The 27,767-nt window shown below is 37.9% G+C and overlaps 1 protein-coding gene across 3 annotated transcripts in view; it reads left to right on the top strand.

Moving 5' to 3' along the window:
* LOC126284207 (anoctamin-5-like) overlaps positions 1-27,767 on the top strand; it is a 333,989-nt gene that overhangs the window by 86,101 nt on the left and 220,121 nt on the right. For all 3 annotated transcript variants that reach the window (XM_049982972.1, XM_049982973.1, XM_049982974.1), the window contains 2 exons: positions 8,298-8,394; positions 15,929-16,036. In XM_049982972.1, the coding sequence (XP_049838929.1) occupies positions 8,298-8,394; positions 15,929-16,036 (205 nt within the window). The remainder of the gene's footprint in view (positions 1-8,297; positions 8,395-15,928; positions 16,037-27,767) is intronic.

Below are 27,767 nucleotides of genomic sequence, written 5' to 3'. Positions count from 1 at the left end.
ACTCCACTGAGGCTATGTCGAAAGCATGGAAAGCAGTCAGCTTATGGTATGTTGTTTTGAAATCAGCAAAAACATGGGACCAAGTGGTGAACAATGCCATAAGGGAGAGATGGAGAAAAGTGTGGCCATCAATTGATACTGAGTTGGAGCCAGTTCTCAGTGAAGGTGTCAAGCCAGCAAATTTGGAATCATCATTTACACACACTTTGTGCATTGACATGTCCCACAAGATTCCTAGATAAAGAGAAAACATAAAGAAAATGCTGCTAAGCAGCTGAAGAAGGAACACTAAGATGACCAAACCTCAACAGATGAAGAACTAATTAAAAGTGCACAAGAATGTAATTATGCAAGTGATGAATAACAGAATGAAGGAGGAAAGAGCATGAGGGTTTCTCACACTGCTGATGTTGAAGCTGCAGACATCTTCCTGAAGTATATTATGCAACAACAAAATACATACTTGTAAAGCAGTGGCTTGAAAAAAGAATGCTACATGGTAAGGCCAGTCGAGAGAGAGAGAGAGAGAGAGAGAGAGAGAGAGAGAGAGAGGTGCAACATAACAATGAACAGACACCATAGAGGGTGCACACAACATGGACTATGTTATGCTCTCATCTTACATCACCCAGACAATTCTCAGGTGGCCATTCCCCTGGTAAAAGCAATTTTTTTACAGGTAAGTAGTTTAAGAGTACTCACATGTCTTTAATGGGCCTTGATAGCTGTTCTTAATGAAATCTCTCCTCCACTAATTACTTGTTTTAGCTACCTGATTGTCAAGATATGGACACAACACCTTGGAGATTAACTTGAAATCTTTTCATATTTGTTGATTGTAAGAAACATTAATGATATGATATTGCTAATGGTTTTATGTAGTTCACATAACACAATCCAGAAACAACATTTAATATGTCTTTAACAGTAGCAGCATAGTCACAGAGCAATTGCATTCTCAAACTTGGTAACACAGCCACTGTGCTTATTAGATGTTCACAAATCACACTTCATATGATTCTTACAAACACTTAACAGTATATTTGAATGGAATCATGTAGCTGATCAATAACATGTTTCACTTTTGGAGCAACTGCAAAATGTTAACTAGTTGATTGTGCATATAGGACCAACTCAAAGAAGATTCACAAAAACCTGCACACACAGATGTTCGCATGCTGATAACTGATCTGGGACTGACTAAGGAATTGTTCATTATGCACATCTGTAGACTCACTTGTAAATGATAATTAAAATTAGGTATTACATTTTTATTTACAATAATGAAGTTAGCTAAATTGAGGGTTATGGAATTATAGTGAATCAAGGAGTAATCTGATTTAAGCATGGATGTTTGACCCAAGTTTAAGAACTATATTGTGAATACTATGTGTACTCTTATGGAGATTCACAACTCCCACCAAAAATGGTGAAAATATGGAAGTATCTAGAGTGAATAATTAGCAAACTAACAAGTTTTTCCAATGAAAATGGGCATTTTTGTAAGCAGAAAAATTGGGGCTATGAAACTGTGGTACTGAATTTCAGAAATAATCACCAATTGAGAACTAGAGGTTTTGCCGTCTTGGATGAGCTCGATGTTGATGGGAGGTTAAACCCTAATCATACTTCCTTCATTCCTTCAAAGATTCAGAAAGACAAAAAGTTTAATTACTGATAAATTTTGAAATATGACAGTTTTAGAAAATGTAAGATTTATGCTAAGAAGATGAGTGTGGTAGCTTTCAAATGAGACTACTGTTTCAGTAAAAAAACACTTAATTCACCTCAAATTACATCTCCACAAGTTTTTGGAGCATTGTAAATTACTGACAGTCAATTTCTGTAACAGTTGTACATGTGATATTTATATAACTAGATCAAATAAATAAAACAAAATCTTTCTGTCAGAAAAACTATAAGAACAAGTGGGTATTTCCATTCTATTCTATTCAACTATCTCTGTTACTGCACTCAGACAGTATTCATCGTCATTTATCTAATCCACCACCCAAAAGAGTCCTACTGGATGTTCTATTAGCTATATTACTCATCATTCACTGGATTCAGGACTAGACCCTGTTCAAAGTTAGGGAAATGAACTTTAAACAACATTTTCACACATAATCTTCACACTCAAGGTATTTAAACTATAATTTCTTTTAATAAATTATTATAAATTGTTGCTAATCTGTGTTACCACCATTTTTTATGGTTTGCCTAAATCAATTTAACCCTGTGATGAGGGTGTATAGTTGTTGTGTGCAATCAGACCATCTCAATAACAGCAACCACTTTCAGTGGTAGGAGGATCTCTTCCTTCACACATTTATGTTTAATGCCAAGAACATTTGGAGAATACAACACTTTTGTTCAGTTATCTTATAATGTGCCATATTCTGGAGAAATTGTTTGCATTCATGAATAATATTCTTAATCCAGAAAAGGGCAGCTTCACTATGCAAACTTGTTGTAGGTCATTGTTTTGGTGTCTTAGAATTTTAATGCTGCCATCTCCATACATATACTACATCACAGTTTTTGTTGTTTACAGCATTGACCCATTCAGAAGAATCTGCAATATTCATTCAGTAAACACTAGATAGAAAAATGAATGCAGCTGAATAAACTTCCTTAACAGTAGGACAGCAGAAGGGACCAAAAGGCAACTTTCAACTTTTGTTTCCATAATAATGAACTGAACTCTTTTTTTTTTCATCTTTCCACTAAACTTCATGATATTTCCTTGTTTCTTCTAGTAGTAGTTTTTGCATATTCTTGCTTCATGTCTGTTGTACTTCACATGGTTTAAGAATTCTGCCACTGAATAGAAGCAGTGAGCTAATAAGTATGCCCTTAGGGATTTGTGAAACAGAGATAATGAAGAAATAACTTTAATTTTACGTGGCAGACTATTGTATATTTGTATTGTGCTATTTGTACTGGAAGTTTTAAAGGCTGTTGTCCTTACTGACTCAACATGGATTTTGTCTTTTTTCCTGGTATTATGTTCATGAACAGTACAGTATTTATTTATCTCTTTCATATTTTTCCTCACATATTTACAATTTTCTAGAATAAAAAGACAGGGGAGAGGAAAGATGGAAGACTTTTGAGAGAGGGAACTACATGAGTCAGTCTGTTTTGCATGGTGCATTGATCTTATAGCTCTGTTTTGTGTCAGAAAGATTACTGAGCTACCAGGCGTGGTACTCCAGAATATAATTCCATACTGTAGAATACTGTGGAACTGGGCAAAGTATGCAATTATAACAGTATGGGAGCTTACTTTGTGTGGAAGTAAGCATAAGCTGTAGCATAATTTTTCAGTGTAATATTTGTTTTTGTTGTTTGTATTATATAATTATGTGTGTTATATAATTTGACAATAGTGCACTGCAGTTTGCTAAAGTTTCATGATTTCATGGAAATTTCATGAAGTGTAAGTGGAATAGGGAAATAGTGTGAAAGTGGTTCAGTGAACCCTCTGCCAGGCACTTAAGCATTAATTGTCATGTCAAATGTATATCTAGAACAGTGGAAGTGGTCAGTAAACCCTAGTGTAATTCCTTTTTAGAATGATACTGTCCTCATAATGACAAAGGTACTTAAATTGCAGTTTGCTTTTATCAACAATTTCTGCCTCAAATGAAGATATATGCATTGTCAACCAAGTGAGGTGTCGCAGTGGCCAACACACTGGACATGTATTTGAGAGGACAATGATTGAAAGTCCTATCTGGCCATGCAGTTTAAGGTTTCCCAATATTTCCATTAATGCGTAAGGCAAATGCCAGAACGGTCCCTTTGAAAGAGCTTGTCCAACTACCTTCCCCTTCCTTTCCTGACCCGTGTTCGTGCTCTGTTTCAAATGACCTAATTGTTGATGGGATGCTGAACACTAATCTTTCTCCCTTTCTTCGTGCATTGTTGGAAAGGTTAGTATGTTGGACATTGTGAAATACCTCTTAAGTAGTATTTCATGTGTTGTTGTTACTTGCCTGATCAGTTTCACAGTGCTTTTGCCTGTAAAAGATGTTTACAATAATATTGTGTCAGCATGGTCTCACTAATGAAGAGCTTTTGTATATTGTAGAGTATACTGAATCAGAAAATGACATATTGGATTAATGTGGAGGTTTTCTGCAGAGACATCTGGCGATGAGGATAATGAGACTGAGGAGGATTTATCATCCATAGACATCTTTTCATTGCAGTTCGTTCCACCACAGTCTCATGAGGCCACTGACGCAACAATGAAGAGGCCAGCTAAAGATTAAAAGAAATGGAAGGTCACTAACATGTTACCTGAAAGAAGGGCTGCGCTGAACATCCTTAAGAAATTTGGAGTACCAACTTTGTATGCTTGGCACTGTGTGGATGACTCCATCATTAGTGCTTTCTGACCACATTTTCATGAATTAGCTCTGCATGTCATAATAAAGCATGCAGACTCAAATGCACGATGTAAAATAAAAGGTACCACTTGTAGCATATTGTTGGAGGAATGTGAGGCAATTATTGGGATCACCCACACCAGGGAAGTTTTTTGTGCGCTGAAGATATTTGATCATGTTCTTGGGGTCTTATTTTAGGAGGGTTAGAATGATGGGAGTCAGATTCAGTGAACTTTTCAGATTGCTCTGCTTTGATGAGGAGTCATGCCGAGCTCAACACATTCTTCTCAGCAAGCCTGCTTTTATTTCTGGTTTGTGGAAGTTAGTGTGAAACTGCCTTCTCTGTTACAACTGTGGTGAAGATATTACACTGTTAATGACTAATTCCAAATAAAGCAAGTTACAGGTTTACCCAGTTTATCCCAGACAAACCTGACAAACATAGGCTCAAGTTATGGATAGCTACAGATGTGGAATCCAAGTGTACTTGCAATGCCTTCCAGTAGCTTGGGAAGGAGGAAGGCTGACTGGACAACAAGCCATTGGGACAATACGTTGCTCATATTGATGGAGCCATTTCTAGGCTTTAGAAGGAACATGACAAGAGACAACTTCACACTCTTTTTTTGATAACATACAACTTCACACTTTTTTAACAACGGACAACTTCTTCACATCCCTTCAGCTTGCAAAGAACTTCAGCAGAATAAATTGTTGTTAGTGGAAACAATGAATGAACTTTGCTGAGAAGTCACCAATGGTGCAAAGAAGAAAAACTCTATCTTACATTCCACAATTATCTAGTAAAAGGCTGATAATCCAAAGTGCTCCCTGACAGTGTACCAAGGGAAGAACAGTAAGACTGTCACTATTTTCAACAAGCTACATCTTGAAGTAGTAATGAGCAAAGCAGGAAAGAAGGAACAAGAAACTGTTATCTTCTGTAATGTTGCAAAGTACTGTTTGGATATTGTTGATCAAATGATTCATAAATATTCAACTGAGGTTGCTTGTGGGATAATGTCTATGAATGTCTTTTACAGTATCCTGGACACGGAAGCAATAAATGCAGTGATTATATGTAGTCTAATAACTTGAAAAGGAAGGGGTTCATTCTTCAGCTGGAAAAAATGGGAAACAACAAAGAGCAGTACAGGAGCATAAAAGCCAGTTGAATAAAAAGCTACCACAGGAGCACACAAATTTAAAAAAAAAGCAAGAGAAATGTCAATTTAAAATGCACTGTAGAAGAAGATGACATCTGTGAGAAATACGTAAAAGCCATCTGTGGAAAAATGGTTATAAAAATACCAACACCCTGCCTAAACTGGTAATTTAATGTTTAAAAACAAACAAATGAAAGTAATGAAGAAATGTTAGAAACTTCAGAAATAGATTACATTTCTGCAGAGACTTGCAAAGTTTTGTATTCAGCGCACTAGCCTAAAAGCATTAGAATTTCAAGGTAAGATTTTGATTGAAATTTGTCCATGACATGCAAATGAATGGAAAAAAGATAATTCTTATTTTAATCATGAAGTGAATTTTTAATGCAAATCTCATTAGTGGTCAAATGACCCCTTCTTGGTGTTCTAGATATATCATATTTGCCATTGTTCTAGTGTTAGGCATTGTACAGGAAGGTGTATATTATCCAGAAGGTTTCAGTTAGGCTTCCAGCACAACTCAGAAAGGGAGTGATAAACCCCAAATCTTCAAATGTAAAGTGAAGAGTTTCCTTGTTGTACACTCATGTTCTGTACAAGAATTCCTCAGAGTAGTTTAAAGCTTTCCTGTCTAATGTACTGTTTACTCATATACCTTTACAAATTTGTTCCGGTTTTATTATTTTGTTCATAAACTTTGTAATCGTAACTGTGGAAACCATTTACTCATTCATTTCATTACACAAAAGCTTGGTCATATGGCACATGAGGAGGAAAGAAAAGATATATTTTCCATGTTTTGAACAGATAGTTGATTTTGGTGTTACCTAAGTCTATTCACTAATCAGTGGCACAATTAAATCTGGCAGAGGTCATCAGCATCATTGTCAGAGTTGTTAATTTTTAGCTGTTTGTCTATTAGGACAAAATTTAGACGCTACAGTCCATATCCTTGTAAATGTTTTTGTAATTGAGGGGCAATGAGGTAAGTTTTGTTTGTATTTTTTGCCTAAGAAATTTGTGGCAGTCTGTTGTCTAAATCAACTTGATAACTTTTCACTTGTTGTCACAAGAATGACTTGGAGGTTTATTCAGCATAAGCTTTTCAAGTTTTTCTAGAAGGAATTTGGAAGATTATTGCTAGCATACAGAACTGAATCTAAAGATGGATATATAAATGTTGAAATCTTTTTGCATACTAATGCTCTACTATGGAAGTTATGTATTCTTCATCTTTCTGTGAACGTTTTGACTTATTATTTAACAATTTTCTTATTAGGGAGGGACACAAAACATTAGCTGATGTTAAATATTTACTCATGTAAACAGTGTCTTCTCTTTGCTACGTGAATGGGCCTAATGTGACATACATACTTATTATAACCCCCAAAATCTCTTAAATAAATAAATAAATAAAAGTCTACCTAGTAACCCGGCTAGGTACTTAGCCACAAAGCTGAGGCAAAGCCCTTTTTTAAGTCCATTGAATCTCAGAGCTTTTGTGTGCCTTATAATAAATATTCCATTGGTTTTATATGGAGGTGGCCACATGGCAGAACTATATTTGTACACATGTCACACCATGATTTTTCCTCCCTATAGCACACAAACAGGTTGGTGTAGGAGAATGGCATACCAGTTCCATGGCCAAATTATGGCCAAGAGAAAAGTCAGCCAGCCTGTTTCACAACATACAGCTGAACATAATGTGCTTGATTTCAGTGGCTGCTTCACAACCTGGGTCAGCTGGATCCTCTCCTCTACCAACAGGTTTTCTAATTTCACAGATGGGTGTTGTCCTTCAAACCCACTCTCCACTTCCGAAATCATCTCAGCCTCAACCTACAGTAACCTATGTCCCCACACTCTTCACTTAACAGTTTCCTCTCCTTCCATCATATCACCTCTGAAGAACTTATCTTCACTGTTCACTCTTAGTCATCTCCTCTAGTATTTTTTACTCTATGTAAGAGCTAGGAATGCCAATTTCATCACATATATGAAATCTGCTCCAGAAAGAAGCAATGAGAATAATGCTCTTATCATCAAATCTGACAAATTGTTCACTGTAAAATGAAGTTGAAAATAGAAATAAGAGACCACAACAGGAAACACACATGTACACTTTAACTAGGCAGCCAGAAATTTTACCAGATACTGGCAGGTTTGGGTGGGAATTCACTTCTGAGAAAGCTACTCTCTTAGACACTAGGTATTCATTTCACAGAAACTTCTACATAAGATAGTAGCTTTTATACATCCTCATATCTCATGTTGGCAAGTGTGTGGAATGCTAAGCTTACTAACAATAGCTCCACAGTAGATCTGCCCACTCATGAGTCTTGTTCTGAAGAACAGCCCACAAACTAAAAATAGACTGCATTTAATATTCTGTTGAAGTCTATTTCATAAAAATGAGAATTCAGATGGTGACACTCATGAAATGTGTAATTTAGGTTGTATCACAATGCATATCACTACTTATGTGTGGTCCTTTGTAACATTTTGTGATTTATTCAACAATATATAGGTAAACTTGTCTGTAGCACTCAGGACTTCACAAGTGGACACAAGTAAACATAAGATGATACAGTAAATCCAAGAACTTGTCTTGACCAGGAAATTTTTTATGCTATTATTTGAATATGTCAAATTGGCAACTATAATTTTCTGTTTCTATTTTATGTGTTTACATGTTTATTGAAACAGAAGTTGTCTTTTCAATTTTGCATAGGCTCAGAGGAAGGAACCGTGCAAGTTATTTCAGTGGGCAACAAAGGACCTTCATAACTTGGCAGCTAATGACAACAGCGTATTTCTCTGATAACGATGTGAGTATATAATGATAAGAAATGACCTTTGGACCTCATTACTTCATGAACCAAAATTTTGTTAAATTTTGTGTGATATCAGACCCTTAAGTCATTATTACATACAGACTACGAGGAGACATCAGACAGACATGGGGACAGCTGCAATAAATACATAGAAATAACCATCAAAGGAACTGAAAATCATGTCAGAAACTGTAAACGAAAATGCTCTCCTGGTCTTGATATATATATATATATATATATATATATATATATATATATATATATATATATATATATATATATATACTCCTGGAAATGGAAAAAAGAACACATTGACACCGGTGTGTCAGACCCACCATACTTGCTTCGGACACTGCGAGAGGGTGCGCAGCATTTGTGCACCGCCGCCGTCAGTGTCAGCCAGTTTGCCGTGCGAGGGCGTATAGTGGGCATGCGGGAGGCCGGGTGGACGTACCGCCGAATTGCTCAACACGTGGGGCGTGAGGTCTCCACAGTACCTCGATTTTGTCGCCAGTGGTCGGCGGAAGGTGCACGTGCCCGTCGACCTGGGACTGGACCGCAGCAACGCACGGATGCACGCCAAGACCGTAGGATCCTACACAGTGCCGTAGGGGACCGCACCACCACTTCCCAGAAAATTAGGGACACTGTTGCTCCTGGGGTATCGGTGAGTACCATTCGCAACCGTCTCGATGAAGCTGGGCTACGGTCCCGCACACCGTTAGACCGTCTTCCGCTCACGCCCCAACATTGTGCAGCCCGCCTCCAGTGGTGTCGCGACAGGCGTGAATGGAGGGACGAATGGAGACGTGTCGTCTTCAGTGATGAGAGTCGCTTCTGCCTTGGTGCCAATGATGGTCGTATGCGTGTTTGGCGCCGTGCAGGTGAGCGCCACAATCAGGACTGCATATGACCGAGGCACACAGGGCCAACACCCGGCATCATGGTGTGGGGAGCGATCTCCTACACTGGCCATACACCTCTGGTGATCGTCGAGAGGACACTGAATAGTGCACGGTACATCCAAACCGTCATCGAACCGATCGTTCTACCATTCCTAGACCGGCAAGGGAACTTGCTGTTCCAACAGGACAATGCACGTCCGCATGTATCCCGTGCCACCCAACGTGCTCTAGAAGGTGTAAGTCAACTACCCTGGCCAGCAAGATCTCCGGATCTGTCCCCCATTGAGCATGTTTGGGACTGGATGAAGCGTCGTCTCACGCGGTCTGCACGTCCAGCACGAACGCTGGTCCAACTGAGGCGCCAGGTGGAAATGGCATGGCAAGCCGTTCCACAGGACTACATCCAGCAGCCTGCATTGCTGCGAAAGGTGGATATGCACTGTACTAGTGCCGACATTGTGCATGCTCTGTTGCCTGTGTCTATGTGCCTGTGGTTCTGTCAGTGTGATCATGTGATGTATCTGACCCCAGGAATGTGTCAATAAAGTTTCCCCTTCCTGGGACAATGAATTCACGGTGTTCTTATTTCAATTTCCAGGAGTATATATATATATATATATATATATATATATATATATATATATATATATATATATATAGAAAGAAACTTCCACATGGGAAAAATATATTAAAACCAAAGATTCCAAGACTTACCAAGTGGGAAAATGCCAGCAGACAGGCACAAGAACAAAACACACAAACACACACACAGAATTACTAGCTTTCGCAACCGATGGTTGCTTCTTCAGGAAGGAGAGGGAAAGATGAAAGGATGTGGGTTTTAAGGGAGAGGGTAAGGAGTCATTCCAATCCCGGGAGCGGAAAGACTTCCCATAGGGGGAAAAAAGGGACAGGTGTACACTCGCGCACACACAAACACGCACACATATCCATCCACACATACACAGCGGATGGATATGTGTGCATGTGTGTGTGTGCGCGAGTGTACACCTGTCCCTTTTTTTCCCTCTAAGGGAAGTCTTTCCGCTCCCGGGATTGGAATGACTACTTACCCTCTCCCTTAAAACCCACATCCTTTCGTCTTTCCCTCTCCTTCCTGAAGAAGCAACCATCGGTTGCGAAAGCTAGTAATTCTGTGTGTGTGTTTGTGTGTTTTGTTCTTGTGCCTGTCTGCCGGCGTTTTCCCGCTTGGTAACTTCCTATCTTATAAAGATAAAACATAAATAGTTATGTCTGTTGATGATCCAACTACAATAAAAAAAGGAGAGACAAAGTAGTTCAATTATCACAAAAAGTATTGATTGGTCTAAATATTTGAATTTCCTGAGACTGCATATTGAAAAGAAGTCTTATTAAACTTAACAAGTGTTGAAGTTGAGTAACATTTTATCATTTTGTAATTGCTGATTTTGTTGATGAAAGTGTCAGAAAGTTAACGTATTTTGCATACATCCATTAGTTCAAGTCATGCAGAATAGTATTCTGAGACAGCTACTCCCTTAAACACAAGGTATTCATTCCACAGAAACTTGTGCATAAGATAGTAGCTTTTGTACCACCTCATATCTCATGTTGGCAACTGTGTGGAACGCTAAGTAACAATAGCTCCACAGTAGATCTGCCCAGTCATGAGTCTTATTCTGAAGAACAGCCCACAAACTAAAAATACACTGCATTTAATATTCTGTTGAAGTCTATTTCATAAAAATGAGCATTCATATGGTGGCACTCATGAAATATGTAATTACGGGTGTATCACAATACATATCACTACTTATTTGTGGTCCTTTGTAACGTTTTGTGATTTATTCAGGGTTCTTTCCCCATTCACACATGTCAGCTGGAAAAGTCAACATAGTGGCTGGTATAAGAACCAGGGATACTGTGTTCTGGCAGAAGAAAGCAAGGCTGTGAAAACGTTAATTGAACAGTCATCTAGAGCACTGGGTCATGGAAGGCTCAATGGATAAGATGTAAATGAGAAGTGAATTGCTAATATTAGATGAGCTATGGAAACTTGAGACCTGAGGTGGCTGTCAGTATAAAAGGCTAGAAGTGATTTTAATTGTTGATACATGAGATAAATTATTTCATATTTGACTCTCTCTTTGACAGAATAGGTCTTTCCAGAACCAATGCACGTAGTGCACATAGTGTGAAAAAGGTGTATAAAATGAGACTCACTATGGGTACTGGTACTGTTATAGGGATAAGAGCTGCGAGGAAAAGCAAGTAGTTCAAAAGGAGCAGGGAGTATGACTAGGATACTGCTGATTTATTTCTAACCGTGTAAAAACTTACAAGTATCTTGAGGTGTACCCTGGTGTTGGTGACAACTGTGTGTTGTGATGTAGGAAAAACCATTCTTCTTCTTTGATGATGTGGATTATGTTTAATCCTGAATGTTTGCTTAATGACATAAATGTACTGTTACAACACCCAGCCAATGCACTGATAATTTGACGTATTTATATGACATGACCAATTTCAGTCAATGTTCACTGGTTGTACAGTGAAAACTACTACATTTTTACATTCATGAACTATGCTGTTTTATAGTTCTGCTCATTGCAGTTGGCTACTGCAAGCTCCTTACCACTATTTATTATTGCAATTCATCAAAAATTAAAAATTGGACAAGTTGGCGATTAGAGGAACTCACATCCATTGATTGCATTTGTCTCTAACAATGAGAATGTGCCACAAACAAATATGGTCAAAGTAAAATTCTGTACCATTGTAAGGGAAAAAATTGGAACAAAAATTTTTTACTATTAAGTAGCATTAGTTTTGAATTTATGCTGAAAACATCAGTTAAATGTTTCAAGAAGCTTACACACATACAGTTAGAAGTAATGATTTATACGATTTATTCAGATAAGCCCATTGTGAAGAGGAATGCTAACGTAGTCAAAAAGTCCAAGCTTCCTCAACAAACACATCTGTCTTCATTATATATGCCCACCTCAGATAAGATTTCAATTAAATCCAATAAATTTTATCTCCCTTCAATATTTTGGAATACTTCACACACTCCTTGGCAATTCTTACCTCAGTAGAAAGCTGGATTCATGTTAAAATTCCAATCTGTATTGAATATCCATGCTTTTATTACATGCATATACTATGTAGTGTCCATACCATTGAGCACATGTCACAGATTCCCATCTTATAATGTTGATCACGTCTAACTCAAAAATGAAAATACGTGCATTATTGTTAACTGAGTGATATTCCAAGGAAAATTACAGTATTTTAGGACAAATTCTCTTTAAGTTGTAGCTTAATACTGAGCAGAAAGTTTGGAAACTTTGTTTTGCATCTTGGTTAACATTATTTCACTCTTGTCTTCTGCTTTCAATAATAATTCAAACATGGTCAGATGTTCTAGGCGGATACTTAATGCAGCTCTGTTTCTGTGTAATGGTCTGCAATGGCAGTGTTTACAACTTGTACTTTTTTGTCCTGGTATACATATGAAATTACTCAATCCATTAAAGTATTATATTTCTTTCTTTCTGTACATGTATTTTTTTCTTTGGTTGTAACTGGGTATGATATCTGTGTACAACAACATGTAAAATTTTAATGCCACCTTTTCTCTGATGTTATTATTGGGAGATCACATGTGTGAACTCTTTTAAGATTTAACAATTATGAAAAGGATAGATTGCTACTCACCATAAAGATGACATATTGAGTTGCAGACAGGCACAGTGGAAAATCCAGCAGTCATGTGTGTAAGGTATGCCTACTTGTGTGAATGTATATGTTTTACTTTCTCTTCTGAAGTAGTTTTTGGCCAAAAGCTCAGTGTGTGATATTCTTTTTATTCTGACCACGTAGAACTCAATGTGTTATCTTTATGATGAGTAGCGATCTATCCTTTTCATAATTGTTGATGTACGAACCTGGACTTTCCATTGTTTTGTTTTAAGATTTTATGTTGTAACTCGTGTGAAGATGCTGTTCGTTACAATGCACAGCAAGCAATACATTTATGAAATGAGATCTTTTCTTGAGGAACTTTAGCTGTATTTGAAAATCAAGAACATTAGATTATGCTTACTCTGTTGCTTTCCTGGTGATCATGCTCTATTGCAGTGAGAGAAAGAGGGAAAATGACTTTTATACCGAGTCTTGCACGTTTTGAGGTTCAGGTTTAAGTTTGATAGGGTATTCAGACTCATCTATTTCTCTAACACTGAGGGTGCCAAACAAGCTGCTTGTTCAGATAATCTGGCTTTTTATTCCTTCTAATGATTTCTCTTGTTTCTGCTCCCTCTGAAACTCGTTGCACCCATTGCTCTCATTGATTGCTATCTTCTGTATAACGAGCTACTTAGGTATTTTTTTAAACCTAAAATGGTATCTAGCACACCTGTTATCATTAATTGGAATGAATGGTAATCACAAAATAAAATAAACTTCTGACACTTTAAAAGGACAACATAGTATAGTGATATCTGGCCAAATGTAGATGGAAAACTTTGAAACTGGAAGAATAATAAAAGCAATTATATTACTTATAGTCTGTTTTGATTATTGTCCATATTGTCCATTTTACATTATTTTTGACTTTTCTTCATTGACAGAGACCAAAAGACCTTTCAGAAAATTCAAAACTAGTAATCTGGAAATTTTAAATTAATATAAGACACGTTTCATATTTAGTTTAGACCCCTTTAATGGGAAATTTTAGACACCAAAAGCTGGGAGAGCTGTCTCTAATATTAATTAAATTTTGTTTAATACTTAAAGAATTAGTTACACTTTCTATGATATAAAAACTAAAAAAATGTGCACCTCCCTCCACTCATTTTACACAAATCAAGAGTATACTTCATGACCATTTATGAGAAGTAGTACATTAATTCATTATCAGCACTTTTTTTCTACTTGCTAATTGCACTCCATTTTGACTCAGTTCACAGATCCTCTTTGACACATCTCCACTGCCTCTTCTTATTCTTTCAATAGCCTGGGCCATTCCTGATAGCTCCATATCTCCCAGCTAATCAATCTTGTCTGTCATGTCCACCCTGATAGTTGAGTGGTCAGCGTGACAGATTGCTGTCTTAGGTCGGGGATTTTCTCTGCTCAGGGTCTGTGTGATGTGTTGTCCTCATCATCATTTCATCTCCATCCGGAAATATGAAGTTGCTCTCCTGTGGCAAAAATAGTAGTTACCCAGGTGTGTATTATATACTTACCATTCTGTTTAGGATATAATTATTAGAGGGCAAATTTAAATAAACTGAGAAGTTTGAAGACAGTGGGGAACATAATAGAAGACAGGGGCAAGAAAGATAAGGAGGCTAGTGAAAGGGGTAGGCAAGCCCATGGTTTCATGCAGAGTGTAAGAAGCCTGGTCTAGAGGAAGCATTTACTACCAATATGCAGGCAAGTGTTATACTAACCATTTTATGTTCCAATACTTGTGTGGATCAGAAAATGAGTAATGAAGAAAAGGCAGGTGGTATTTCAAAGAAGCAGAATAGAACTTACTAGAAATGATAGAGTAAGTTATTAGATGGTGAGAGTAGTAGTGAAAGAGAAGCCCATGAAAGAGACCATAGAGGACAAGATTAAGATGGTATGAGCGTGTTAAAAGTGTAGGAATTGGCAGGATACAGAGACAGGTGCATGAAATGACAACAGAAGGCAACAAACCCAGCCACATCCTGGAAGCTGTAGAAGGTGATGATGATGATGATGATGATGATGATGATGATGCTACATTCTAAAAATGCAAACTTCTTGATAATTTTGTGTGTTAAGTCTTCCTTAAACATTCACAAATTCTTCAGTGGTTGGTTGTAATAGTCAAGAAACTAGCAAATGTCTGAATGATGGATTTAATGAAAGCAGATGTAAGTATTAAATCTGTAAATATTAGAAGTTTAAATGTAATTAATTCATGTACATAATTTTACTGTTTATTGACTGAGGATCATTAAAATTAATGAAACTCAAGTTTTTCTAATTACATTTTTGTAATGTGTTTATCTGACATGTTCCACACCCTGGAGGATTCCCTCTTTTACGGATCTATGGAATGAATAATTAATCTAATCTAATCTAATCTAATCAATAACATAATATCACCAGCTATTCATAATATTTGTTTTTCATAGTCATCAATGTATTTAAGATTTTCTTCAAATAATATTAGAATTCAAAACTCAATAAATTTGTTAATCTGTAGTTACGTAATAGAAGTGTAACTGTTAAGCTTTGTTTTCTCCTTACTGCCTTATGTTTATATAGTTAACTGTGTTTAATAAGATGTAATGATGAGTGCCACTGAAATGCAACATCTCTTCAAGTATGCTGTGCTTCTGTATTGTTGTTCACAAATTAAAATTCTGTGTCAATACAAAAACTTTAGCATATAAGAAATATACTATTTTTTTAAACTGATATTACGGTGCCTATGGCTTCATGCACATACCATATTACTCTTATGAGAAGACATAAGTTTCATATTGGAGATGTCTTTATGTAATTGTGTCTGTAACTGCTTTTTTAATTTTCCAACATCTAAGAAACATTTTTTGAAAAGATGTATACTAAATGAAGACTTTCTTGCATGTGCACAGAGGGGCATACAGAAACTTCTGAGTAATGGGACGTATGTTGCCGCATACCCACTGCATGATGGACTGTACAAATCTAAGACAGTTAAGCAAGACAACTGTAAGAGAGAGGTGAGTACCTACAACATTCAAAGGTTGTTCATAGTTGTGGGTGTATATGTCTGTAATTTATTGTTGGCAGCATTGTTCATTGCAAGATACTGATTACACACATTAGATTAATTGACATTGTGCATCAATAGTTGGATATTACCTGAGAATAGTGGAGGTTCTTCATTGGAATTGTTTTTACATCTCCTCAACATATCATACTATGTGTTAAGACATACTTGTAACATACTAAACATTAGAACAATAAAAATATTGTGCGAATGTGTTAGCTTGATTTATGTGTGTCAACCAAGGATATGTCTATTGTGTGAGCATAAAGACTCATATAATTATGTCTCGGGCTTCTTCAAGTTCTATTCATGTGTGAAGTTTGTTCTAGGTGGCATGGAGAAGGTAATTGTTTTTGAGATACCTCATTATGTTTAAGCTCAGTATATTTTCTGTGATACTGTAACAGATTGAAGTTAAATATATTGGGTGGTACTTTTGTGAATCGCTTCTGCTACCTTTCATGTAGATGGATGTGATCACTTTGTTCCAGCCACTGGGCACAGTTACCTGTTAGTGGTGTTACCAAAACACCTCCAAAATTCTTTGTGTGAGGTTTCTGCCACTATGTTTTGAACCTGTGACACATAAGAATGTGTGCAATTTGCTGCATTCTGATGTCCACTCTTAAGTCACCCTCCCAGTTTATCCAAGCAATTTTAGGTCACCTGCTATTGCTCTATTGTTGTGTCTGTTAGCTTTCAGAACATTTTTCCACAGATTTTGGAAATAATCAAACCCAAATTTTCTGAAATTGTGATAATTTGAACCATATCTCTTTCATCTTTATTAAGTTGTTGTTTCAGCATCTTATAACCTTTAGTTTGTTTCCTATGTACAGCATGTTCCATTTCACTCAGAAAACATATCCAGCTTTGTTGTTTTATTTGTCTCTCTTTTGATTGCTGCTGTGTGTTACTCATACTTGATATAGTCTTCTTGTTTCTTTTATTGGAGATGTTTCCAGTAGGTGTGTTTCTCACATTTTGTATTTTGAATATGAATATTTCTTCAAAAATTGGAAAATCTAAGATGGAACAATGGTATGAAATAAGATAGATTGCAGCTCATCACATAAAGAAGGCACTGAGCAGGAGACAGGCACACTGAAAGAAGATTGTTAGATTTTGTAAACTATCATACAGAATCCTTCTTCACATGTAGAAAAATACACACTCATTTATATGTACAAGACTCAAACACATGACCACTGTCATATTCAAACACTCTAAAGCCTGACAAGCTAACCTCAGCTGGGAGGTGTAGTGGAGGTACAGAAGAGGCATGATGTGGGGAGGAATGGTAACATGGTAGGAGTGGGGAAAGATGCTTTAGAGCTGCCTATGGCAGTGTGTGAGAGTATGGTGGAGATGGGAACTGGATGGTGGGCTGCTAGATGCAGTATTGGAAGAGCTGTGCTGGAGGGGACAGAAGGTGTGTGTGAGTCGGGAGTATGGGCAGGGAAGGGGATATATGATGGTGAGGGACTGGAACTAATGAAGGAAGGTGAGTTACGTGTGTGGTGAATACATATTCAACCTACTTTGTGTTGTTGTTATTCCATCCTAGGTTTTTACTCAGTTATTTAATCTAGAAAGCTTACAGCATAAAAAAAATGTTGCTAAGACTTGCCATATGGTGTAACAAAAACAAAGTAATAATGAGAAACTATCCTTCAACTGTCACATTAATATACTTCCATCACCTCACCCGGAAATTTGTCCAAGGAAGTTAAGAAAACAAAATATTACGAATTGTAAGTTTGGCAACATTTCTGAGCCTATGCATTGAGTAGCCTTGAAATAGAATGTAAATAAATAAAGTAGACTTTTGAAATAGAATGTAAATAACTTGTAAACAGAACTTTCAACTGTGTACAATAGAATATTAAATGTAATGGTAAACAAACAATGATGCCAGCATTTTGTGGTCATTTTCATTCACTGCTTCAAAGTGGAATCATTTTCTGGAGATGTGCTACTTATATCATTAATATATTTAGATTGCAAAAAGAGCACTGACAATAATGTATCACTTCAAAAACTGAGTTTGCAAACTTTACTAAAAATGAGCTCAGTCTTCTATTTGTCACATGTTTATTCATCAATAAAAATGTGTAATTTACTACCGTGTAGACTTCCTCATGAAAAATGGCAAACAAACACATCATCATATCAGAAGACAGTTAAATAATCACGTAATATTTTTCAGAACACCATCTTATGAAACAAATTTTGTTCACTCTCATGCCTCCTCATACAATAACATGCCAGTGTGTGTTCTTTGCCCTGACAAACCGGACAGAGGTTGGCCTGCATTTACCTAATGAAGGACAAATGATAGGTAGCATACAGGAGATGGTGGAAGTACTACATCTCACCTCTAATGGCTAGCAGCTTGATAGTTTAGTGGAGTTATAGGTATATAAAAGTAAGATCTCAAACGCAAACAAGGTGCTCAAAGAACAAGTAGACTTTAGGTGTAACTGGTTTTCTGCAGGAACTCTAGTTTGCCCAGTATACAATTGACATGGAAGCTGATCTCTTATGTAGATTGTGCATGGCACAAGTAATAATAAATGTATGAGCAAATTTTGCATTATGGTTTCCATATATCTTGCAACAAAAGTTTGTGAATGTGTGGGCATGCAGTGTTCACTGATATGAAGGTTGATGAAGGTAGGGATGGCCATAACAAGCCAATCCTACCCCCTACTAGCAATTTATTATCTGTCATTAAAGACACTGGTTTCCACTGTGTAATTTAATTGTGTGTTTCATTTCAGATGATGTTAACACCTTCTTGAGAAAGGTACAGATATTCTCATTATTCTATGAATTATTTCATAATAATTCTTGTATTAGATGATAAGGTGTATATTATCTACCACAAAGGAAATGTTTTGGTAATGGAAATTTGTGGTAAGGTCTTATGGGACCAAACTACTGAGGTCATCAGTCCCTAAGCTTACACACAATTAAATTTAATTTAAACTAACTTACATTAAGGATGACACTCACAACCATGCCTGAAGGAGGACTTTAACCCCCGACGGGGAGAGCTGAACGGACCGTCACAAGACACCCTAGACTGCGTGGCTACCCTGCATAGCAGGAAATGTTTTGGTATAGGTTTTAGTGTGACTATTTGTTGTGTAATCTGTGATGCTATGGAATCTTTTATGAACACTTTGGAGATATTTTATTCAAATTTTATTTATATTATTTCTAAATTATATTTAAAATTGCTTTGATGAGGGTAATTTTCACTGGAATTTGGGAATAAAACTAGCGAATCACACCATATGTGGTGCTACATTTTTATATGAGTTATTGTAACTTTAATGGATTATGGGTCGATTAAGTACCAAAAGTGGTTGCATTTTATTTTATTTGGTATTATATTGGTGCAGGAGAAGCTGAGTCACACAGTCGCTGTAGTGTAGTGGTTATGATACTAGACTGTTGCATGGAGGGTCATGAGTTCAAAACTCACCTGAACTGTAGAATTTTAATTTCTATATTCTGTTCAAATACATTCTAGAAGTATCCACAAATGGCAAGAATCATTGTACTGGAATGTTCTGTAGTTGTATATATATTGTATGTGTTCTGACCGGAGGCAGTTCACTCTGTGCTCTTGTATGTGCAAGTGCTGAATAAACCTTCGTTAAGAGAAGTTAGTGTTCCTCATTCATCCTACTTACACCTTCTTCTACATGACATTATTCTGGTGGAGGTGCTGCGTATTGGAACTTGTGATACCGAATATTATTGACAACACAGTGGCTCCCATCAGACCACAACAGAGCCACTGTTTATGTGGCAAAAATCCCGAGTTAGAGCCATATTCAGCAGACTGCAATCTATCAGAGACAGAAGAAGAAGAGGACATTACAATGACAGCAACTGTGTGGCACCACGTGAGACATCCTTCCGAGTTCTCTGGTGACAATGGCCAAGATCCAAACAAGTGACTGAACTGAAGGTATATGAGTGTATAGCCAAATGTAACAAATGGGATGACGCTGTGTGTTTGGCTAACGTATTTTTCTATTTGGAGGGCACTGCCAAGCAATGGTATGAGAACAACAAGGAGAAGTTCACAAGCCGGGAAGTATTCCAGGTGGAACTGCACAAGTATTTTGGTGACATACAGTGACAGCAGTGAAAGGGTGAAGATAAATTAAAGTGCAGGGCACAGCGTCCAGGAGAAACGACAGCATCCTACATTCAAGATGTCTTGGAACTGTGTAAAATAGTGGATCCTAGAATGAAGGAGGAAGATAAGGTTGTACATCTCATGAAGGGTGTTGCTGAGGACATGTATCAAACCCTACTCCTGAAGGAGGTTTTGACAGCAGGCGACTTCATAAAATGGTGCCAGTATATCAAGACAATGCGTCAAAAAAGAATTACACACAAGAAACTTGAACAGCTTCCAAATTTCGTATCGATGTCTGTGATAGAGGAAGAAACTGATTTCACAAGTGTTTTTCGTCAGATAATGAGAGAGGAAGTTCAGAAGGCTCTTGGATTGCACAGTGAGCAAAAAACCAAGACGCTTCAAGAGATCTTAAGGGAGGAAGTGGAACAGACATTGAACCTAATCTCTTGTCCTTCATTTCCCTTTACAATGGTAAAAAAAGGCAAGACACAGGCAAAGTTATGTTCCTACAATGCCGCATGAGGCACCTGTTTGGGCACCAAGGAAGAATGACGCCTGGAGGACCCAGCTTAACAAAACAGTATGTTTCCACTGCAGATGACTGGGATATGTGGTGCCCTATTGTCAAGAAAGGCAGAAGATATTTGATGATACCCGTGCCAGAAGACAGCAGACTGATCTTAGCTGACGCCAACTCCCGGATGATGAAGATGAACAAGAAGTTGTGGGTGCAGGATGGTGTAGGTCACTAACGCCGCTAGCTAACTGCTGGAGAGGACACTGCTCAACACACCAATCAAGGTCTCCATTGCCATTTAGAAGCTCCAGCCGATCACCTAGCCTCTGCAACTAGTAAAACTGAAGGGTGAGGTGAGGCAACTGAAGAGAAAAATTCTGCGCCGTTGATCACTACAAAAATGATAGGAAACAACTTTGATATCCTTATGGATGGCTGACCATCCCAAGCTCTTGTGGACTCTGGAGCACCATATTCAGTCATTTCAGAGAAGGTGGCTAATGGGAAATACATAAAACCTACAGGAGGATCTGTCATTCATGTGGGTATAAGTGTCCATACACAGCCCTTAGAATTCATCATCTTACAAGTGTAGTCGTGATGTCATTCTTAGATGGGGCTTTTCGAAAACTTCTCAGGCAATTATAGATTGTGCTCGCTCGAAGATTATGCTAGACAAGTTGAGATACTGTGGACAGGAAGATGTGTATTCGAGTGTGTGGAGACTATGTGTGCTGGATGAAGGGATCATTCCTGCATTCATCACCAGAAAGATAACTGTCATGTGTCATGCTATGCATCATCCCATGGATCTTGTTGTGGAATGTAAGAGAAGCATACCACTGAAGAATAACTTGGTCATCCCAGTCTCTGTTACCTTGTGTAAAAATGGATTCGGTGAATTGTGGATAGTTAACTGTTGCCGAGAACTGCAGATTCTTCCAAGATGCATGTGCGTAACAAACACTGAGCCGCTAATTGCAGAACAGCTGAGCATCATAGAAACCTCCTATGCCGAGTCTGTGGGCATAATTACTCCATCACGAGATCTTCTAGCTCAACTATCACCAGATCTCAGTAAGGAACATCAGAAGAAGCTGCTCGTCATTCTTCAAGTGCTTCAATCCACAGGTGAAGAGCAAATTAGATAAATTGACGGTGAAGCACCAGATTAGCACTCGAGACCATCAAACAATAAGCCAGAGAGCATACCATGTGCTAGCAACAGAACATCAAATAATTCGTGACAAGGTAGTGAAAATGGTGAAGAAAGACATCATTCAGCCTTCGCAGAACCCGTGGTCATCACCAGTGGTTTTAATCAGAAAGAAGGATGGCAGTTGGTGCTTTTGTGTTGATTACAGAAAGTTTAATAAGATAACTAAAAAGGACGTTTACCCTCTTCCACGAAATTGACATTACACTAGATTGTCTGAAAGGGGCTAAGTTTCTCTCAACCATGGACATGTACTTGGGATACTGGCCAATTGAAGTAGATGAAGCTGATTGTGAGAAAACTGCATTCATCATTCCTGAGGACCTGTATGAGTTTAAGATAATGCCATTTGGTTTGTGTAATGCACCAGCAACTTTTGAACTGATGATGGATAATATTCTAAGTCACTTGAAGTGGATGATGTGTCTTTGTTAATTATACAGGGTGGTCCATTGATAGTGACCAGGCCAAATATCTCATGAAATAAGCATCAAATGAAAAAACTACAAAGAACGAAACTCGTCTAGATTGAAGGGGGAATGATGCTGTGGTTGGCCCGCTAGATGGCACTGCCATAGGTCAAACAGATATCAACAGCGTTTTTTAAAAAAATAGGAATTCCCATTTTTCATTACATATTCATGCAGTACATAAAGAAATATGAATATTTTAGTTGGACCACTTTTTTTGCTTTGTGATAGATGACACTGTAATAGTCACAAATGTACAAGTACATGGTATCACGTATCATACTGCCAGTGCGGATGGTAATTTGCTTCGTGATACATAACCCATGTTAAAATGGAACGTTTACCAATTGCGGAAAAGGTTGATATCATGTTGATGTATGGCTATTGTGATCAAACTGCCCAACGGGCATGTGCTATGTATGCTGCTTGGTATCCTGGATGACATCATCCAAGTGTCCAGACCATTCGCTGGATAATTACGTTATTTAAGGGAACAGGAAGTGTTCAGCCACATATGAAATGTCAACCATGACCTTCAACAAATGATGATGCCCAAGTAGATGTTTTAGCTGCTGTCGTGGCTAGTCCACACACCAGTAGCAGGCAAATTGTGTGAGACTCAGGAATTTCAAAAACGTCAGTGTTGAGAATGCTATATTAACACCAGTTGCACCCGTACCATTTCCATGCACCAGGAATTGCATGGCTATGACTTTGAATGTTGTGTACAGTTCTGCCACTGGACACAAGAGAAATTACGGGACGATGACAGATTTTTTGCACACGTTCTATTTAGCGGCGAAGCATCATTCACCAACAGGGGTAACGTAAACCGGCATAATATGCACTATTGGGCAACAGAAAATCCACAATGGCTGCAACAAGTGGAACATTAGTGACCTTAGCGGGTTAATGTATGGTGTGACATTATGGGAGGAAGTATAATTGGCCCCCATTTTATCAATGGCAATCTAAATGATGCAATGTATGCTGATTTCCTACATAATGTGGCATTATGGGAGGAAGGATAATTGGCCCCCATTTTATCGATGGCAATCTAAATGATGCAATGTATGCTGATTTCCTACGTAATGTTCTACCAATGTTACTACAAGATATTTCACTGCATGACAGAATGGCAATGTAGTTCCAACATGTCCAGCTCATAGCTCATGTGCGGTTGAAGCGGTATTGAATAGCATATTTCATGTCAGGTGGATTGGTCGTCGAAGCACTGTACCATGGCCCGCACGCTCACTGGATCTGACGTCCTTGGATTTCTTTCTGTGGGGAAAGTTGAAGGATGTTTGCTATCGTGATCCACCAACAACACCTGACAGCATGCATCAGCGCATTGCTAATGCATGTGCAAACATTATGGAAGGCAAACTACTCGCTGTTGAGAGAATGTCATTACACATATTGCCAAATGGATTGAGGTTGGTGGACATCATTTTGAGCATTTATTACATTAATGTGGTATTTACAGGTAATCACGGTGTAACAGCATGTGTTCTCAGACATGATACGTTCACAAAGGTACATGTATCACATTGGAACAACCAAAATAAAATGTTCAAACATACTTACATTCTGTATTTTAATTTAAAAAACCTACCTGTTAGTCAGGCTGTATCACAAATTTCTCTTCTCCCCAACTCAACTCAGTACCTCCTCATTAGTTACATGATATACCCATCTAATCTTTAGCATTCGTCTGTAGCACCAGATTTCAAAAGCTTCTATTCTCTCCTTCTCTGAACTGTTTATCATCCATGTTTCACTTCCGTACATGGCTGCACTTCATACAAATACTGTCAGAAAGGACATCCTGATACTTAAATTTATACTCAACGTTAACAAATTTCTCTTTCCTAGAAACACTTTTCTTGTCATTGCAAGTCTACATTTTATATCATCCCTATTTCCACCATCATCAGTTATTTTGCTCCCCAAATAGCAAAATTCATCTACTACTTTTAAGTGCCTCATTTCATAATCTAATTCCCTCAGCATCACCTGATTTAATTTGGCTGCATTCCATTACCCAGTTTTGCTTTTCTTGATGTTCACCATTTACCCTCCTTCCAAGACACTGCCCATTCTGTTCAACTGCTCTTCCAAGTCCTTTGATGTCTCTGACAGAATTACAATGTCATTGGCAAACCTTAGGTTTATATTTCTCCTCCATGTATTTTAATTCCTACTCCAAACTTTTGTTTTGTTCCTTTTACTCCTTGCACAATATACAGATTGGATAACATCTGGGATAGGCTACAACCCTGTCTCACTCCCTTCTCATGACTGCTTCCCTTTCGTGCCCCTTGACTCTTATAACAGCCATCTGGTTTCTGTACAAATTGTAAATAGCCTTTTGCTTCCTGTATTTTATCCCTGCCACCTTTCGAATTTGAAAGAGAGTCCTCCAGTCAACACTGTCAAAAGCTTTCTCTAAGTCTACAAATGTCATAAACATAGGTTTGCCTTTCTTTAACCTATCTTCTATGAGAAGTCATAGGGTCAGTATTGCTTTTTGTGTTCTACGTTTCTCAGGAATCCAAACTGATCTTCCCTGAGGTTGGCTCCTATCAGTTTTTCCATTTGCCTGTCAAGGATTTGTGTTAGTATTGTGCAACCATGATTTATTAAATTGATAGCTTGGTAATTTTCATTCTTGTCAGCACCTGCTTTTGTTGGAGTTGGAATTATATATTCTTCTTGAAGTCATAGGGTATTTTGCCTTTCTCATACAACTTGCTCACTACATGGAAGAGTTCGTAATGGAAGACCAAGGCTACCAGTAGCTCTAACAGGATATTGTCTATTCCCAGGGCCTTGTTTCAACTTAAGTCTTTCAGTGCTTAGTCATATTCTTCTTGTAGTATCATATCTCCCTTCTCAACTTTATCCATGTCCTCTTCTGTTTCCATAATATTGCCTTTTTGCTTTCCCTTCTTTGCTTAGGACTGGTTTTCCATCTGGGATCTTGATATTCATACAGGTGGTTCTGTTTTCTCCGAAGGTCTCTTTAATTTTCCTGCAGGCAGCATCTACCTTACCCCTAGTGATATATGCTTCTACATCCTTACTTTTTCCCTCTGGCTATTCCTGTTTAGCCATTTTGCACTTCCTGCCAATCTCATTTTTTAGACAATTGTATTGCCTTTTGGCTGTTTCTTTTGTTCCATTTTTATATTTTCTCCTTTCATTGATTGAATTCAATATATCTTGTGTTACCCAAGGGTTTCTACTAGACCTCATCATTTTACCTACTTCATCATCAACTGCCTTCACTGTTTCATTTCTCAAAGCTACCAATTTTTCTTCTGCTATATTCCTTTCCCCTCTTCTTGTTAATTGTTACACAGTGCTTGCTCTGAAACTCTCTACAACCTGTGATTCTTTCAATTTATCCAGTTCCCATCTCCTTAAAATCCTGCCATTTTGCAGTTTCTTCAGTTTTAATCTGCAGTTCATAACCAATAAATTGTGATCAGAGTCCACATCTGCCCCTGGAAGTGTCTTACAGTTTAAAACCTGGTTCCAAAATCTCTGTCTTACCATTATATAATCAGTCTGAAACCTTCTGGTGTCTCCCAGTCTTTTCCATGTATACAGCCTTCTTTCATAATTCTTACACTGTTAGCTTTTATTAAATTATGCTCTGTGAAAAATGCTACCAGGTGTCTTCCTCTTTCATTCCTTTCCCCCAGTTCATATTCACCTACTGCTTTTCCTTCTCTATCTTTTCCTACTACTGAATTCCAGTCTCACATGACTATTAAATTTTCATCTTGCGTAACTATCTGAATAATTTATGTTATCTCAACATACATTTCCTCAATCACTTCCTCATCTGCAGAGCTAGTTGGCATATAATCTTGTACTACTGGGGTGGGTGTGGGCTTCATGTCTATCTTGGTTACAATAATGCATTCACTATGCTGTTCATAGTAGCTTATCTTCATCCCCAATTTTTTATTCAGTATTAAACATACTCCTGCATTACCTTTGTTTGATTTTGTATTTATAACCCTGTGATCCCCTGACCAGAAGCCCTGTTCCTCCTGCCACCAGACTTCATTAACTCTCACTATATCTAATTTTAACCTATCCATTTCCCTTTTTAAATTTTCTAACCTGCCTGCCTGTTAAAGGAATCTGACATTCCATGCTCCGATATGTAGAATGCCAGTTTTATTTCTCTTGAAAATGATGCTCTTCTGAGTAGTCCCCAACCAGAGATCTGAATGGGGGGACTATTTTACTTCCAGAATATTTTACCCAAAAGGATGCCATCATCATTTAACCATATAGAAGAACTGCAAGCCCTCAGAAAAAATTACGGCTGTAATTTCTCCTTGCTTTCAGCCATTTGCAGTATGAGCACAGCAAGGCCGTTTTGATTGATGTTACAAGGCCAGTTCAGTCAATCGTTTAGACTGTTGCTCCTGCAACAAATGAAAAGGCTGCTGCCCTTCTTCAGGAGCCACATGTTTGTCTGGCCTCTCAATAGATACCTGTCCATTGTGGCTGCACCTATGGTGTTGTTGTTGTGGTCTTCAGTCCTGAGACTGGTTTGATGCAGCTCTCCATGCTACTCTATCCTGTGCAAGCTTCTTCATCTCCCAGTACCTACTGCAACTTACATCCTTCTGAATCTGCTTAGTGTATTCATCTCTTGGTCTCCCTCTACGATTTTTACCCTCCACACTGCCTTCCAATACTAAATTGGTGATCCCTTGATGCCTCAGAATATGTCCTACCAACCGATCCCTTCTTCTGGTCAAGTTGTGCCACAAACTTCTCTTCTCCCCAATCCTATTCAATACTTCCGCATTAGTTATGTGATCTACCCATCTAATCTTCAGCATTCTTCTGTAGCATCACATTTCAAAAGCTTCTATTCTCTTCTTGTCCAAACTGTTTATCGTCCATGTTTCACTTCCATACATGGCTACACTCCATACAAATACTTTCAGAAATGACTTCCTCACACTTAAATCTATACTCAATGTTAACAAATTCCTCAACTTCAGAAACGCTTTCCTTGCCATTGCCAGTCTATATTTTATAACCTCTCTACTTCGACCATCATCAGTTACTTTGCTCCCCAAATGGCAAAACTCCTTTACTACTTTAAGTGTCTCATTTCCTAATCTAATTCCCTCAGCATCACTCGACTTAATTCGACTACATTCCATTATCCCTGTTTTGCTTTTGTAGATGTTCATCTTATATCCTCATTTCAAGACGCTATCCATTCCATTCAACTGCTCTTCCAAGTCCTTTGCTGTCTCTGACAGAATTACA

This window comes from Schistocerca gregaria, chromosome 8 (assembly GCF_023897955.1).
Source record: "Schistocerca gregaria isolate iqSchGreg1 chromosome 8, iqSchGreg1.2, whole genome shotgun sequence".
NCBI classification, from domain to species: domain Eukaryota; kingdom Metazoa; phylum Arthropoda; class Insecta; order Orthoptera; family Acrididae; genus Schistocerca; species Schistocerca gregaria.
This window is presented reverse-complemented; position numbering and strand designations above follow the sequence as displayed.